Source organism: Lonchura striata, chromosome 17 (assembly GCF_050655825.1).
Source record: "Lonchura striata isolate lonStrDom1 chromosome 17, ASM5065582v1, whole genome shotgun sequence".
In the NCBI taxonomy this organism is placed as follows: Eukaryota; Metazoa; Chordata; class Aves; order Passeriformes; family Estrildidae; genus Lonchura; species Lonchura striata.
Genome location: NC_140719.1, coordinates 1,519,104 through 1,536,638, shown reverse-complemented (window position 1 = coordinate 1,536,638; position 17,535 = coordinate 1,519,104). Strand labels below are relative to the sequence as shown.

At 51.4% G+C, this 17,535-nt stretch overlaps 1 protein-coding gene across 4 annotated transcripts; it reads right to left on the bottom strand.

Moving 5' to 3' along the window:
- Positions 1 to 131: 131 nt before the first annotated feature.
- Positions 132 to 17,490, bottom strand: NOXA1 (NADPH oxidase activator 1). Of its 4 annotated transcripts, none has more exons than XM_085593684.1 (15): positions 16,930 to 17,481; positions 15,120 to 15,202; positions 13,698 to 13,806; positions 11,386 to 11,520; positions 10,203 to 10,310; positions 9,436 to 9,495; positions 8,840 to 8,877; positions 8,012 to 8,150; positions 5,879 to 5,932; positions 5,094 to 5,163; positions 4,904 to 4,962; positions 2,818 to 2,987; positions 1,692 to 1,797; positions 1,482 to 1,605; positions 132 to 1,269 (listed from the first exon to the last, which is right to left on the bottom strand). In XM_085593684.1, the coding sequence occupies exons 1-15, from the start codon at positions 17,101 to 17,103 to the stop codon at positions 1,172 to 1,174; spliced, it is 1,527 nt and encodes a 508-aa protein (XP_085449810.1). In that variant the 5' UTR covers positions 17,104 to 17,481; the 3' UTR covers positions 132 to 1,171. The 4 variants fall into 4 exon arrangements, with proteins under 4 accessions (XP_085449810.1, XP_077643992.2, XP_085449809.1 ...); XM_077787866.2 differs by having other exon boundaries at positions 5,094 to 5,166; positions 16,930 to 17,479; XM_085593683.1 differs by having other exon boundaries at positions 132 to 1,605; positions 16,930 to 17,490.
- Positions 17,491 to 17,535: the final 45 nt, after the last annotated feature.

Here is a 17,535-nt window from a genome sequence, read left to right as displayed (position 1 = left end):
CCGCTCAGCCTCCTGCTGGACTACTCTTCCAACAGTCCTGGGAGGCAACTGGCAATTGAGAGTAGTGGTAGCCACCTAACTCTGAGCAGAGGGATGGCATCATCTGTATCCTGCCCTGTGCAAGATGTGCAATATTTTTGTAGTACGTGACAGAATCTCTTCTCAAAGACACTGTCAGCTGTTGTTAAAAATACTTACTGGCATATCTCAGCAGAAAAACACAAGTGAAAGTTTATTTAAGAGTTGCCAACTCTGGCTCAGGGTTTATTTTATATTCAAGTTACATAGCCAAGTTTTGTCAAGACATCAAATCCAGAACAGGTTCCAGCCAGGCACTTGAGTGTTTTATTTAGATCAGCCCAGCCCAGTTGCAGGAATGGGACAGGGCTTTCAGCCTTTGCAACACCAGCCCAGCACTGCACTTCCCAGTCAGCCCTTTCCCCAGGGCCTCCAGGGCTCTCCCAACAGCTTAGAGCTGCTCTGAGCAGTGGGGATTTCTACAACTGCCTCTTCTCTGTGCTCCAAGATCCCACCTTGGCCTTAGAGCTTAAGAAAAGTGCCCAAGGCACCTGGAAAAGAATGTTCAGGTCCACAACTATTTGCTATGGAAGACAGTGGTCCTAACTCATGGTGTTATCCCATTAATCTCACTGCAAACTGGTTCCAAAAGCCTTTTGAAAGAGCAGCATCTCTGGCTGGTGGAGATAAGGTTATGTGACCCAAGAGCCTGGGGAACGGAGCTCTGTCCCCTGCTCCCAGACAGCCACCCTTGGCTTGGCGAGTGAGGCTCAGCCTTCCCAGCCTCAACATGAGCAACAAGGGAGAGGGGATGAAGACTTCCACCCAGGGGAACCTCTTCCCACCCAGGGGAACATTTTCCTACCCAGCAGCCTGAGTTGCCACATGGACAATTCCCACAGCCAAACCCCTTGCTCTCAGCTCTTCACAGACACATCTTTGGCAGTGTAAGCACGAGGTAAAAATGCCAGGTTAGGGAACAGGCTGTGGGAAATGCCATCACTGCTGGAACTGACCCCATGGATCTGAGTGGGAGATATCCCCTGTCCAGGTACAGCAGAGCTCCTGGCTGTGCTGGCTCGGGCCCAAATGAACTGGGACAAGTGTCTCCCACCTCTGGGGGTGCAGTCAGGCAGGAAAAGGCTCCTGTTTGCTATAGGAAGGCAACATCACAGCTGGTCTGGGTGGCAAAGCATTTGGGGAAGATGCCAGTCTTGCCATTGCAGCATCCTTCCAGCCAGTCCTCGTTCACTGGAAAACATAAAGGAGCAGGGATGAGTCCTGGCCCATATGAGTGGGGTTAGTGAGAGTTTTCATGGCTGGAATTTAACTCTGGAAAAAACCCAGTGCAAGCATGTATCTCCTGAGAGTATGAACCTGAGACAGTCCTGGAGAGGTTTTCCCCAGTGCCTCCCCACAGCAGACTCCAAAAGCCTGGCCCAGCAGCAGGACTGGAGAGCTACCTTCAGAGAGGATATCCAGCACATCTCCCTTGCTGAACTCCAGGTCCCCTGGTCCCTGTGCCAGGTAAGAGTGCTGAGCCAGCATCTGGTAGAGAACAGGTCTGCCTAAGTGGGAGTCAGAGTCCTGCAGGAAAAAGCCAGCATGGAGGTCACAAAGCAAAGCAGAGACTGGAGCTCAGCCCAGCAGAGACTTTGTCCCGGCCCAGGTACCTGGCAACAGAGTGTCAGCCTGCCATCGGTCAGCTGCTGCCATACCTTCCCCAGGTCCTCTTGTCCCAACACTGTCCCCATCTCTGTGCCATCCAGGAGCCTGTAGCTGCAAGGGTTCATTAATGCTGAGCAAATCATCTCATTTAAAGCCAAACTTGGAGACAAGCCCAGCCCTCTGCCACCCTCAGTCTTCACAGTCCCCTTTGCAGGCCAGTTCTGAGCTTGTCCCCTTGCACAGTGACATGGGGCCACCCCACATGCTCAGCAGGCAGAAATGGCACTGTGGGGAGTGACACTGTCACCTCCTCCCACACGAACTTGAGGGAAAAATCCTAAACTTTCCTGATGCCATTGTGTGTCTCAAGGAGTGACACAATCAGGAAGACCTCACCCCAGGATCTACTGCCTGAGTCTCAGCTTGCTCTGCATTGATCCTTGTTACTGCAAAGGCTGAGCTGAATGGGACAAAATCCAACCTGTGGCACCTGCATCTACAAAAAGTTTTTTTCTTATTTTCTCCCTTTTTCTTGACTGTGGTACAGTTTCCTAGGAAAGATCTTTTAGGCTTCCCAGGCCCATAGAATCACAGATTCACATAATGGTTTTGCTTGGAAGGGCCGTAAAGATAATTCAGTTTCAGCCCTCTGCCATGGGCAGACAATCTTTCACTACACCAGGTTGCTCCAAGCTCCATTCAATCTGGCCTTGAACAGTTCCAGGGATGAGGAATCCACAATCTCTGTGGGCAACCTATGCCAGGGCCCCACCACTCTTATATTAAAGAATTTCTTCCCAATATCCCATCCAACTCTGCCCTCTGTCAGTTCACAGCTATTCCCCCTTGTCCTGTCACTCCGCGCCTTTGTTATAAGTCCCTCTACAGCCCTCCCTGAGCCCTTTATGTACTGGGAGGGGATTACAAGAGGAACAGCATGTGCTTCCCCTCAGGGATCACGCTGTTGTCCCACCCAAAGCCCACGGTGAGGTTTGCCCTCTAGGCAGACTGTGCGCTTAGATCTTTGCTGGTTCTGGCCCCAGGTAAACACTCCCAAGAGCCCAGAGGCAGCTGGATGCCCGTGTCCTGAGGGGAATGGCTGCTGGCCCATCCCATGCCACAGCCCCGTACCTGAGTGTGCCCCGCTGTGCCTGCTGAGCCAGCCTGTCCCGCATCAGGGCCCGCAGGGCCGCCAGGGCCGGGGCCTCGCCTGCCCGCAGCACCAGCGAGCACTCGCAGCGCAGCCGCAGCACGGCCGGCCTGTGTGCGCCCGCCGAGGCCGCCCTGCACCTCGGGGGGACCTGTGGGGAGACAGGCTCGGTCAGAGTGCAGAATCAGAATATCCTCAGCTGGAAGGGACCCACAGGGATCACCCAGTGCAGCCCCTGGCCCTGCCCAGACCCCCAAAATCCCACCCTGGGCATCCCTGGCAGCGCTGGCCAAAGGCTCCTGGAGCTCTGGCAGCCTCGGGGCCGTGCCCATTCCCTGGGCAGCCTGGGCAGTGCCAGCACCTCTGGGGGAAGAATCCACACTGACTGTGAAGTTCATGGATGTGATAAATTAATATGATTCATGCTAATAATTGTAACTATATCGATATTTTAGAAAATATTTGTTAAAAAGTAATAGAGGAAAGTGATATGTAAATCGTATCACAAAACAGATGTTCATAAGAAAATAGGATACAGGATGGAGCATTGAGATATTTTAAGACAGAAATCGCCTTGAGAGGAAAAGTTGGGAAACTCCTAGAGCAGAATTGGCATGAAAACGAATGAAAGCCCAGATAACTCCCTAGGCAGGAACGGCCTTGAGATGAATCAAGTTGGCTCAATTCCAGATAGGGAACCTAAAATAGTGGGGTTATGTAGGAAATAATAAGGCTCAATTGGAACATAATGTTTACTTATATAACACCAAGCTCAATGTGCATGTGCAACCTGCCAGGTCATTCAGAGGACAGAGAGGAAGACGGCGAGCCTTCCTCTGAAAAGACCACCAGAGAGCCAAGCCCCTTAGCAACAAGAGGCGCATGTGCTGTGCAGTAGAGTGACGAAGATTTCCAGAATCTAAAATGGGAGGAGATTTACAGGAACTATTGATGAATATGTATTAGCATACAGTATAAAAGTTGTGCTTGGATTCTTTTGTCTTTTGTACATGAGGCAGGGTGGGAAGCCCTCCCCATACCCTGGTCGGTTTTGCTTATGCTTTATCTGAACCACTACCAAATTTCATTTTGTAACTAGTGAATTATATTTGATTGTATGAATATTTTATACCTCAATTAAAATTGCTGCTAAATTTTAAATCTTGTGCTTTATTATATTTGACATATAGGGACCTCATTTATAACAATGGACTAAGAAGAACCATGACTGACTAATAAACCCAACTAACAATATCTGCTCTCATACCAAGAGAGGTGACACAGACACAATCCCTCATCTCTGTGCTGCCATGTAGCAGTAGAACATCATCAAAATGCAGACCTGAATTTCAAAGAGGGAACTCTGGATTCAAAGCCTGGGATCAAATGTTCCTCCAGGTACCTCCTAAACCCAAAACTGTATGAGAAGGGCCCCAGTTCCTCCAGCAAGCTGGAGAGGAGCCGCCACATTCCTCTATAGTGTTGCCTTCTGGCTGAACTACACCTGTAAAAATTACCCCAAAATCCGTAAAAACAGGTGTGGCAGAAGTGACCTGCAGCTGAGGGACAGATGTGTTGTCTCACCAGAGGGTCACAGGAATCATTCCAGGACCACCACATGCAAAGACTGGCAATGGCATGGAAGTACCTCAGAGGACATTACCCAACAGGGCAAATTTGAATAAATTGTGCTATCCAGACTGGTAGAGACAGAAAATGGGACACAGGAAGAGGAAGGAAGGGACAGCAGGGTGTTCAAAGACAACTGCCTCTTGCAAAGTGGGCTGTAAAGCATGTGCACAAGAACTCTCATGCGTTTGGTGCTCTTAGTGCCTCAGAGGGTGGCAAAAGGTCAACCTTGGGCTGTCTCAGAAACTGTCTCAGAAATGGTCAAACTGGGAAGAAGGACCACATGGGAGCCTCTCTTTAGAATGGAAAAATGGTCAGAGGAAGGAAGATTTTCCCAGTAATTTGGGAGCAGCTCAGGAATTCTGGGCAAGAATCTTGCACTCTTCCCAGCCCTGGTCCCCTGAGGCTGTACCAGCTTCAGTCTGTGGAACACCTCACCTTGGACTCCATGTAGGCACTGGCATCATTGACGGAGGCATTTTCTTCCCCAGGAGGAGCTGCAGAACAGCACAAAGGCAGGGGAACAGCCCTGCAGTCAGCAGAGGCTGCAGTGGAGCCACCACCTCCTTAGGCCCCCTAAAGAGCAGGGATTGGGCACAGCTTCAGCCACTGAGGGCCCAGGGATTACCTGGTTTCTGCTTCAGGGGCAGGCGGCTGGGAGGCACCTGGGCAGGAGGAAGGGGAATCCCAGTGCTGATCTTCTGCAACAGAACAGCATCAGAAAGGAGAGGGCAGAAAATGGGAGCCTGGACAAGGCTGGTGAGTGACAGGCTGCAGCCAGCTACAGACTTGTGGGTGTAACCCCAGGGAGCACCCCAGGGAGAGCTGCTCATTGAATGGTTGGATGAAGTGGAGCAATCAGGCTCTTGAGGGCAGAGGTTTGGGGACACTTCCCTTGCACCCTGCTCCCTGCTGGGTTGATGCTGGAACAGAAGGAGGCTGCTCACACTGTGCTGAGGGCTCTCCCCACTTGGGCTGCTTCACAGTGATATATCCATGGAGCAAACGCCCAAGTGTGTACCATGATTCATTTGGAGGGGGGAAAATGACAAAAAAAAAAATCATAGCAACATCAGAACAACCATGTGCTTGAAAATGCCCTCGTAGGAAACAGTGGGCTGAGCTGCACCCTTCCACACTGGGCTCAGATGGAAAATGACTGGGATCATGTGTGGCTATGCCTGTGGTGGAGACAAGAGATTATGTTCTCCCAAATAAAAAGGGATTTTTCCTACTCCTAACTCTTCTCTTGTTCCCATTCAAGAGCACTTGGTCTTCAGCCAATAGTCTCAGTGTTTCATACTCTATGTTTCTCTTATGCAGTTGTCCTATCCTGTGATAATCTTACAGATAAATGTCCCAAATGTATTTCTTCATCCCTCCCTCCCCCTGTTTGCAAGATTGCCAGCTCACCCATTTGTCCATCCTTGAGGCAGGCTCCAGGAGAGAGCTCGGGATGTTCAGCTTCTGCAGAGGAACACGGAGCAGAGCAGGGTGAGAGAGGAGCCCAGAGACCCCAGCCCAGCCCCAGCACTGCCTGTCACCCTACGGCCACACGAATCTACCTGAGGGGTGGGGTCACCCCCAGCCACCCAAGTGCCTAGTGCTCACAAACTGCTGAACAAGATCCAACGATCCTTCTGCAGCTTTTCCAGCTGGGAGCAGAGCTGCTGCTGGGGTGGCTGCAGTGGAACAGACCAAACACCCACCAAACCCCCTGTTCCCAAGACAGATACTCAGGCAGAGAGCAGCAAGGATGCCCAGGGATACCAGTCCAACAGCATTTCTGTGTCTTCTGACAATCACTGCTGCTCATTTCAACTGAGCATTGCAATTTTTTGCTTACAATGCTTTTATTTTTCTGTTGAGTGTCTATTTTCATTTTTTCTACATTGAATTTCACCTGGCACTTCACTGAGCAGTCAACCAGCACATCCAAATACCTGTGTAACTGTTCCTGTTAGCTCCAGATGCTTCAGGCTCTCCCCCTATTCCTAGATCACTTAGGAATATGCTAAATACTTACGGCACGGAGGATTTGCTGTGGGAACACCCTTTCTTTTTAAAAATGAAAGGAAGAAAAACCTGTTCATTTACACCCAACTTTTAATTCTGTATTTTTACCAGTCTTCAGAGCACTGCCTCAATTGCTCAAACACCTCACTGGTTTATAGTGGTCTTATGAAGTTGTGACTTTTTTGAAAGACAGGCAGGTAATATATTCACTGAACCTAATGCAGGTATACAACAGCTCTTTCAAAAAGTGAACTAGACAGGTGAGAAATGGTTTCTGCCAACAAAAGATTTTCCATGCTGTGTTTATCTGTTTCTATTCCATCTGTTTACCCTATAGCTCCCTGGCTGGCAGGAAGATGTCAGATTTGCTGGGCTCTAAGTCCTTAGGACTTCTCTACAGCCCTTCATAAATCCTGCCTGTACAGCTGAAACCCTCCTCAAACCTTCCCAAATGTTACAGTGCACTCAGGCTATGCTTTTCCCCATTTACCAGGGACCCCTGTGACTCTGATCAGATAAGAGTGTCCCCTCCTTCCTGATCTCATGGAATAAAGAAGCTGAACACCCACATCAGAGTTAGAGCCTCTTTTGAATCTTTGCCCATCTCCTGATGTTCCTCCCCTCAAAGCCTCGTATCTCTGGGCTAGCCCAATAATTTAGGGCTGAGAGAGGTGAAGCATCACCCAAAGTTCACTGAACAGAGGCACTACAGACCAGGTAAGGACCAACCCATCTCCTCAGCTCCATCAAATCTCTCAGGGCATAAATCCTGCTCTAAATGGTGGTCGTTGGTGAGGTCTGCTCTCCTACAACTCCACAGTAGGATCTCCTATGGTGGAAAGCCCAGAAGCCATCCTGGATATAGAGAGGCGAATGGCAGAGGCCAGTGGGAGCCCGGTGTGAGGAAATCTGGGAGGTGTGGGAAGGAACTCCTGAGGATGGTGCTCAGGGGGGCTGGAGCCGAGCCCTGTCCCCACCTTAGCCCCTGGACCGTGTCCCTGTCCTGTCCCCAGGGCCCTGTTCCTACCCCCAGGGCCATGTCCCTGCCCTGTCCCCTGGGCCGTGTCCCTGTCCCCTGGGCCGTGTCCCTGTCCCCGGGGCCGTGTCCTGTTCTGTCCCCGGGGCCGTGTCCCTGTCCCCGGGGCCGTGTCCCTGTCCCTGGGGCCGTGTCCCTGTCCCCGGGGCCGTGTCCCTGTCCCCGGGGCTGTGTCCCTGTCCCCGGGGCCATGTCCCTGCCCTGTCCCCGGGGCTGTGTCCCTGTCCCCTGGGCCGTGTCCCTGTCCCCAGGGCCGTGTCCCTGTCCCCTGGGCCATGTCCCTGTCCCCAGAGCTGTGTCCCTGTCCCCAGGGCTGTGTCCCTGTCCCCTGGGCCGTGTCCCTGTCCCCAGGGCCGTGTCCCTGTCCCCTGGGCCATGTCCCTGTCCCTAGGGCCGTGTCCCTGTCCTGTCCCCAGGGCCGTGTCCCTGTCCCCAGGGCCCTGTTCCTATCCCCGGGGCCGTGTCCCTGCCCTGTCCCCGGGCCCTGCCCTCACCTGCCCGTCGTGGATGGCCGTGGCCCAGCCGTCCGCCGCCCTGCCCAGCACGAACACCAGGCTCCCGGCCGCCACCTCCGGCCCCGGCTGCGCGGGCCGGTACCGGGACAGCACTCGGTGGTAGCCGGACTCGGCGTCCCTGCGGGGAGAGCAGAGCGCTGACGGCCCGGCCGCGGTGCCGAGGGCTCCGCGCCAGCACACCGCCCCGGCCCAGCCGCACGGGCTGTCAGGCGTGGGTCCGGGAAATCCGCATTTTCATTGCTCCTCTTCGCTCCAACTGCGAACAAGAGGGCCTTGGAAAGCACCGATTTGCCAAATGCAGCTGTGTTTTCATTGTACTGAGAAACAATGCCAAGATCAAAACAATTATTCAACACAGCTCCGAAGTACTGCTGGTGCAATATCGCCAAAACAAATTACTTTCTTGGGTTTAAACATGATTTTGGCACAGGACACTAGGGCTGGTATTGAGTATTTGGAATTGTCCTGGGAATTAAGGTGGGAAAACTGAGCATCCTCTGCCACAGACATGGGCAGGTCCCACAGCCTCTGTCTGCATCCATTCCCCAGGCACGCCACGATCCATGCCTGTCTCCCAAGACCATTGAATCAAGTCCTGCAAACTGCCCAGAGGCTCTTGCAGAGATGCCAGAGACCTGCAGCATCCTTTGCAGCCACAGAAGCCTTTGTTTATTTGTCATTCACTCCACGCCTGGTCAGAAGTGGGTGTGGATCCCTCGGAGTCTTCACACAAAGAAGCCAGAGAATAAAAGACTTTCTGAACAGTAGTGAGAGAAGGGTAAGACCAAGGTGGGATTGAAGACTCACCACAGAGCATCGGCGCTGGGTTCATAAAAGCCTTGTTTCTATGGGAGAAACAACAGGATCCATTTGTAATGGTGCCTCCCACAGCAGCAGTGCCACCTTACCTCCTGACTGTACTATTCTGTCTCTATTCTTGACCCCACTTGTCATTCCACATCACCCAGAAAAAGTCTACTGCTCCACACCTTACCACGATGTGCCTTCTCTTCCTTCTCCTCCCTCTTTATCTCATCAGGAAGTAAGACAATGTCTTCCCTCTCACCTGGTTCCAAGGAACTCCCAGCACAGTGGGAGGCAGTTGTGCTCACATTGACACATTTACGGAAGTGATGAGCAGAGACAGGCTCAGCACAGCAAAGCACAGCTGTTTTGACATGGTGAAGAGCCAAAAATGCATTTTTTAAGGGCTGGAGATTCCCATCATTGAATCCCTTACAGCCAGTGCTGAGTGAGCCTGGCTCTGAATAGCCCCATGGATCCAGGCTGGTATTACACTAGTTTTACCAAGCATCCACTCTTCCCCTGATTGTTTGGATCTGAGCCCCTTTGTGGAGCTCCAAGACAGCTCCATCCTTCTTTCACAGCCCTGTCCTGCTCACCTGAGGCCTGAGAGGCTCAAAGCCAATGTATTCATCGTTGGGAATAATGGATGAGATCACCTGTTGGAGAACAAAATAATGAGTGAATCTAGGCTGGACAAAGAGACCTCCAAACTTCATCCAAGATTATCTGCTCAGACCCATTTCCTTCTGGTATCCCAAGGTCAGGCAAAATATGGAACTGTGCATGTAGTGGGAGAGGCAGAGCTAGATTCCCAAGACAGCTTCAAACATTTGTGTCCCAGTTTTTTAGTCTTTACAAGGTTTCTTTAAAAGTATGTGAATTTATTACTTTCCCTTTCCTTTATTCATTTTGGAGCTCTCTGTTCTGACTGCACTGGTCACAGAAGAGGTCAGAGAAATTTTCTGCTGCCTTGTATTAAGGCATGCGACAAAATATTTGTCCTCTGGATGCCAACCTGTCCCCCTGGAAATGCAGGACTGAGCAACAGCATGCTGCCCCTCTTAAAAACATCACTGTCAGCAAAAGGGCAACCACGGGTTCCCAGAATACCTGCTTGGCCCTTTCAGACTTTAAAGTGACCCAGACTGGGAAGGCATTTTAGTGCCAAAGTGCATTTTTTGGTAGAAGGGGTAGCAATTCTAACAAATTTTGGCTTCTGTGTCCTGACTGCCTGGACTGGCTGCAAGCTCTGTCCATCCTGCTCTGGTTGCCAACACAACACTGCTCACTGCAGAGGCAATATTTTTTTCTGCTGCTGTTAATTGTGACAATTACCTTGTCACAATTACAAGGTGTCTGTTACCTTGGGTTTACCCAGGAAATCTTTTGAATCCAGCTGCTCAACTTCCTTCTTTCGTGGTCTAAAAAGTTCCCCAAGAGGAACCAGCATGGGCTCTAAAAACAGGTGGTCCTGGGGTGGGGAGAGCAGGTAAAGAAAAAGCCATCAATTTGCATTGAATGAAACATCAGAGCCCTGAAAAGCAAATACACCTTAGGTGTGAAAGAGCAGCTCCAGGAAGACAGTGGGGCAAAAATTTTGGCTGTGAACTCGACAAAGGCCGCTCAGGCTCCACAAAAGCACAAACTAACTGAGAGCTCAGCAGCCCCTCCCCAGTGTGGAGGCAAGGACTGACACTGCTGCCAGGGGGCCGGTGGGAGGGGAAGCAGTGCAGGAAGTCTTATCAAACAAATCTTCCAAACAGCTTTTCTGTTTGACTTCAGAGATTTTCTGTTCAACTTCAGATGTTTTCTGTTCAGCCACTGAGTGTGATAATAGCAAATGTAAACAATACCCTGGAGAAGCACAAATGTGATGCCAGAAGAGATGATCAGATTAAAAACAAAGTATGAATCTCTTATAAAGTATGAAGATAGCAAACTAATGAATCATTCAGGAAGACTAAATCAGAGATCTGCAATTTTTTTTCAGATCATAAAGGAGTCTAACAGGAAACTTTCACTTAGAAGCAGAACTAGAAACACTTTCACACCCTACTTAAGCTCTAAAAGTGATTAACATTAATATCTGAGCTGCCACCAATTGTTCCTGAGGCCAAAGGGACTCAAAAGAAGCCAGCCAGTGCCAAGAAAAGGGGACTCTCCAAACCCGCACTTGTAGGGGTTCTGCACTTGAAACACTGCACAAGGCAACTGGTTTTGCAGGACAAGTACAAATGGACAGAGCTCCTGGACAGGAGGGACCAGGAAGCCACGTTCCCAGCCTCAGAGGTCATCCCAAAATTCTCCACTATGGTGTTTCTGGGCAGTGAAGCACTTGGGGTGATGGCGTTCCTCAATCACCTGAAGCCCTGCTTTGGCAGAGCATCATGTGCAAATGGCTTAGACCATGCTAGCAGGTGGCCAAGCAGGTGGGTGGATGGCAGGAACATGCAGGTGTCAGGAACACTCAAAGTGACAATGTTTAGCACACATCCCTGAGCTGTAGCCTGATGCACACACCCAGGAACCCACAGAGATGGCATTACCTGCACCCTCTCCAGGGCCAGCTCCAGGATTGCTGTTCTTCTTTCAGGTCTCCACACAACAGCCTTCTCCAGGGTGACTCTGGCCTCCTGCCACTGCTGCAGGTGGCACTGCACTGCTGCAGTGCTGTACAGCACCTGGAGTGGGCACAGGGAAGGGACTCAAAGGGCCAGGACCAGGGGACCCAACACATCCTCCTGAGCTCAGCCAGGAAACAGGAACAGGCACTAAAACACCAAGAATTCATCAACAGGAGAAGCACTCTGAGCAGCATAGCTGGGAAAATTTCACAATCAGAAAGGAAAAATAAAAGCTTGGGTGTGCTGGAGCTGCTGGTCAAGGTGATGAGAAACATGAGGACAGCAGGTGAAGACTCTGGTACCATGCTGTTTAAATCTGATCATTTCTGCATCTAAAAGGCCGGGAAGCTTTCATTGGGTGTTTATCTGCATGCAACTAGGTAATGATTTTTGTAATCCTGACTCCCTGTCACTGCAAAATATCTGAACTGAAACTATTTCATGTTGTAGTGGGCTGTGAATGTACAAACTGTCAGCTGTAGCTTGTCACCCTTCAGCAACATGTCAGTCTGTTCTTGGGAAGAGCAGGCTGTGGGAGTGTTGCAGATGGGGTGCTGGGGAGCTGTGGTCTATATTGAGAGTGGGAGATCTCTCCCTGTCACTGGCCAGCTGGGCCACAGCCAGAGCACTGCCAGACAGCTCCTTATCTCCTGTGATAGGGTTATCAGCTGGGCATTGAGGTGTTTACCAGGCTGCACACCCTGCTCAGGAGAAGCAGGACAAGCTGGAGTTCATAGGATGCTTCTCCTTTACTCCTGAATCATGGCAGTAGAAGACTCTGGGAGTGTGTGGAATGGCAACCCTGAGCACGTACAGGAGCTGTGGGGACAGATCCTCTTGGGAAGCAAGGCAGCAGTTCTCACTCAGTCAGAAGTGTCACAGCCTTGCAAGAGGCAAATGTTTCTGGGTTTTCAAAGCAGGCATGTATCTCCCACGAGGAGATCAGCTGCAGCACGTGAGAGGCCATGAATGGGGGAAGCTGATGGCACAATTCTGCTGGAGGATGATGTTCGCATATTTTGAAAAATGAGCTCCAGGTAAGAATGAAATACAACTGGATCAGGATGCTGGTCCCAAGTCTGGAGGGCCAGCACGGTGCCAGCACATGTCCTGGTGATGCCTGGAGTAAGGGGTCGTGTGTCCACACCTGAAAGGGCCCCAGCCTCCTTGGGACACTCCTGAGCCCTGCCCCTTTCCCAGGGATCTGCTCATTTCCAAGAGAAGGCAGCACCGTGGCACTGAAGCTGTTAAAGCCAGGGAGGTTTGGGAAATACCACGGATGCCAAGGATAGTTTCCTCCAGCCAGGTATAAGGTGCACGAAATAGCCAAGATGCTTGGCTGGAGTTACACAATGACTCCTCACTCTCACGGAAGTAAGGAGTTAAATCCTCTTTCCATTATCTGCTTTTCAATCTGTGTGGACTCAGAGAAAACAAAATGAACCCTTCCAGTAAAGGACAGTTTCTAGGAATCCCTTACATATGTCCAAATATTACGAACATTTACAATCAGTTCAGCCTTTGAGCTTCCTTGAACAGAGCAGGTTGGCTCTGTGTAACAGTAAGAGGTGCACGGTGAAGCATTACAAACACAGCCTGAGCACGGGGTGTAGTTCAGGCACAGAGGGAATATTAAGATCCGTTGCTGCAGTTGGAAAGAGGCTTTCATGCACCTGACATTCCTAGAGCCTACATTATGCATCAGCGTTGTTCTCATCTGTCAATGTTTCAACCTCTTTCAGCTCTGAGAGCTGAGGAGTTCACTAAACTTGTAAATACTACAGTTGTATTTATATCCAAGTGTAAATATTACACAGAATCCCAGACTGGTCTGGGTTGGGAAGGACCTCAAAGCTCCCACTTCCACCCTTGCCATGGGCAGGGACATCTTCTACAGACCAGGTTGCTCCAAGCCCCGTCCAACCTGGCCTTGGACATTTCCAGAAATGGGGCAGACACCACTTCATCACATATAGAGAAAATAAAACCCCCTCAATGTAGAAATTCCTGTGCACCTGCTCTGAACAATTTTACTTTTCAAACAGCATCATTTGCTAAACTTTACAGAGATGATGTTGGTTTACAACTTTTATGATTAAGTTACTTTTAAAAAAGTGCAAGCAGAATATTTTTACAGTTCTAATCTACTTTCTTGAAAAGGTCTTGGGGTCACTAATGCCTGCTACTGCCACCTCCAACAGTGGGGAAGGATTGCTGAGCCAGCTGTCTCTTACCTCCCAGGCATAGAGGATGTGCCTCAGCCCTAGCTGCTTGTAATCAATGAAGGGATTTTCTCTTAGGTGACTGAAGGCCATGTGATAGTCAGAGAGAGCTTCTTCATACCTGCAATGCAGAGGTGACACAAGAAACTGAGCCTAAAATGGCTGGAGACTGTTTAAAAAGCTTAAAAATCATACTAGCAAATAACATGTGTTCTGCTCTGCAAGCTGTGCAAGGAGAGCTGCACCAGAGATGTGTTACAAAGAACCAAAGTCACCCACTGCTGGGAGCTTCCTGCCTGTCCCAGGAGGACCAAGGGCTAGGAACCTGACTGATGGGGACCAGAGAGGGCACACACATGGCCAGAGCATCAAAATAGAGAAACTCAAAATTTAGAACCTCAACATATAGAGAACCTCTGTGAATAAGGAGGGTATTAGTCTGAATTTACCCAGCTATGCAACTGAAATCCAAGCAGGTGCCCACTGAGGCAGCAGGTGGTGAAAGGAAGGGCCCAGGAAGGGCTGTGCAGTGGGCACCTGACCAAGAGAAGGTGCCCAGGTGGGTATTGGTGGGTGGGAGCAGCTTCTGATGAAGGAAAGAGCCCTGGGGGCTGGAGGCCATCTGCTCTTTGGGCAGGAGGCAGCTGCCAGCTCTGCTGCCCCTGTAGTGGCTGTGCTTGGGGCACATTTGCTTCTGCTGCTGGTGGAGCAGCTCTAGAGAGCCCTGCCTGGGGTTCCACCAGCCCCAGGGACAGCCCCTCTACTGGAGAAGCCAGAACATCTCACTTTAACTGCCTTCCAGAAATAAAGAGAGGTATTTTGTATAGATTAAAGTCTGGGAAATATGGGGAAAACAAGGGGAAAGAAAATAACTGAGCTCAAAGGTAAGACAAGATCTGTAAAATACTTCATCCAGCTTCCTGAGGAGGATGTCCCTGTGATTTAACGATAGCAAGAATGAGTAATCAATCCCATGACACTTCTGGAGCAACCTCAATATATTATCAGTGAGACTGAGATCAGACCCCTAAAGTCTGCTGACAGGAGAGTGTGCAGGCTGCATTTTTAGGAAGGCCAGACTCATGTGTGTCTTGTGAAGACACACCAAGCAGCACAATTATATTTTTTAAATTGACAGAGAAAATCTGAATGGCAACGTAACATTGTGGCAGCCTTGCATCCAGGAGTTTCTGTGTATAGGGGACAGCAATGTTGTGTGTCAGCCATCCCTGGGGTCCCAGAGGTTTGCAGCTCTTAGCAGAGATAAGACTTGCTGACTTGTGACAAGGTTTCCAAGGCTAAAGCAGACCCTGTGAACCCTATCAGGTTGCTGGAAGAAGTGACTTTTGGAATCAAAGAATCATTTAGGTTTAGGAATAAAGCAGGACTGAAAGGAGAGAACCAAAGACTGCACTGGCTGTGCACCTCACTCACTTTTCCAGCTGCAGGTGGACAAACCCTCTCTGGAAGTAGCCCACAGCCAGGGACTTGTCCTTCTCAATGGTTTTATCAAATGCCTGAGGAGAAAGACACAGGCACATCACAGGGACCAGCTGGGATCTGTCCTGTCAGTGCCTGGGCACACACACCCAGCCAGCCACGTCCCAGCTGCCCTCACAGAGGCAACCCCTGGGCTCCTGCCCAGCTCCCAGGGCTGGACACAGCTCCCAGTCATTGTCCCAGTCAGCTCTGTGTCAGCTGAGCTTCAGGCTTTTACCCCTCCTTGCTACAATGGACTGGACATAAATGAGCTGCATTGGCCACCTGGCTTCTCAAAATGGGAAAACTGTAGCCTGAAGCAGAGTTGGGCAGTGGGAGCAGTAGGACAGGTCAGGCTGGGGAAGACTGAAGTGATGAAAGGGTGAGAGCGTGGAAGCTGCAGGGCTTCTCACAATGGCCTCTAAGTCAATACTTCTGCTTCAGTGCCCCAGCTAAAAACAGGCTGTGGTAGCAGCTCGTGGTTCAGCGTGCTGGGAGAGCCAGGAGTCCTCCTGAGGCAGCAGGGGTGTGCTCCTTCCCTTGCCACTGCAGACACCTCGTGGGGATAACAAGTGCTGAAAGCCCAGCCCTCCCCGCCCTGCCTGCACAGGGACAGCACTGCAGGGGAAGGTGAGTCCCAGTGACCCCACACACCTGCTGGACACCTGGGCTGTAGCTGAAATACCAACAACCAACCACTGATCCACACGGAAGTAGAGCTCAGCTTCTTCCCAGTCACTGCCCCTTGACTGGGGCTCAGAAGTCTCTCCTGAGCTTTCTCCCTCATCCCCATGGTGCCACTGCCATGTGCTCACTGTGTCCCAAACAGCCACTGCCCTGCCCAGGGCTCCACGGCACTGCCCCAGCCCCCAGCACAGCCTTAGCTCTCATTACACTGTTTGAGGAAAGGTTTATCTGCATCTCCTCCCTGGAATGGATGGATGATGGATGGATGGATGGATGCATGCATGTGTGGATGGATGGATGATGGATGGATGTGCAGACACACCAGGTGCTGTCACAAAGAGGCTTTTCCTCAGGGCACCTCCTCTCCCTTCCTAAGGGCAGTGTTTATCCTGCACAGCAGCTTTGTTCTGGCAGTCACCAACTCCCAAGCAACATATTTGTACTTTCAAAATACACCCATCTCATGTCTAACCCACGCCTACAGAACAGCTATTGGACAATCTTTTTCCTGCTTTGATTTAAAGCTACAATACATTTTAAATTTATTGTGCATGTCCAGTGGGTTGAGGTCTTCTCTTGGAATCAGGCAGGCTGAGCTTTAGAGGTGTGGTTTTCACATGATAATGAGCTAAGTTCACCTAAAGAACAGGATTTTAACTGATTTAGCTTTAACAAAACTTAAGGTACATTGCGGTTTCCAGTATCTAAGTACTCTGTGTCGTTATTCAAAATTATTCTGCCCACGGATCTGGATTTTCATAACATTTAGAGAACCATGGAATCACAGAAACATTAAGGTTGGAAAAGGCCTCAAAGATGGAGTCCAGCTGTTCACCACTGAACCCTGTCCTCGACGGCCACACCCGCCTTTTTAACTTCAACCTTTTTCACTTTTCTATGATTCCCTCTGCTGAACCTTTTCCTTCACCCTTCAACATCCCCGCCCGCATTCCCGCTGGACACGCAGGACACGAGGCGCCGCATTCCAGATGTAGTTTCAGCCCGGTTCCCTCCGAGCCGGACTCGGGGCAGCCGAGGCGCCCCGGCCGGTGTCCCCGCGCTGCCCCGGCCCGCTCACCCGCAGGGCCGCCTCGGGCCGCCCGGCCAGCAGCTGCACGCAGCCCACGTTGAAGCAGATCCTGGCCGGAGGCTCCGCGATGCCGCCGAACGTGTCCAGGGCAGCGTCCCAGTGCCCGCGGTCCGCCGCCCGCACGGCCTCGTGCCAGCGCCGCACCAGCTCCCGGTACGCCATGGCCGGGCACGGGCACGGGCACAGGAACGGGAACGGAACGGGAACGGGCACGGAACGGGCACGGAACGGGAACGGGAACGGAGCCGAGCGCGCCCGCACCTGCCGACCGCCCGCGCCGCACCTGCGCCGCACCTGCCGGGCGGGGCGGGGAAACGCGGCCACCTCTGCCCGCTGCGCTCCGCCCCTGGGCGGGGGACGGGACACTGAGCCCGGAATGGGACACGGACCAGGAAAGGGACACTGAGCCCGGAATGGGACACGGACCAGGAAAGGGACACTGAGCCCGGAATGGGACACGGACCAGGAAAGGGACACTGTGCCCGGAATGGGACACGGACCAGGAAAGGGACACTGTGCCCAGAATGGGACACGGACCAGGAAAGGGACACTGAGCCCGGAATGGGACACGGACCAGGAAAGGGACACTGTGCC

What these genes read in the sequence shown, in the direction of transcription:
- NOXA1 (XM_085593682.1), bottom strand. Translation starts at nt 17,103, where the DNA reads ATGGCGTACCGGGAGCTGGTGCGGCGCTGGCACGAGGCCGTGCGGGCG. An exon ending in ACATCCTCTATGCCTGGGAG is followed by an intron (nt 11,521 to 13,697) that starts GTAAGAGACAGC and finishes TGCCCACTCCAG; the next exon opens with GTGCTGTACAGCACTGCAGC. An exon ending in CCCAGCGCCGATGCTCTGTG is followed by an intron (nt 8,151 to 8,839) that starts GTGAGTCTTCAA and finishes CTCTCCCCGCAG; the next exon opens with GGACGCCGAGTCCGGCTACC.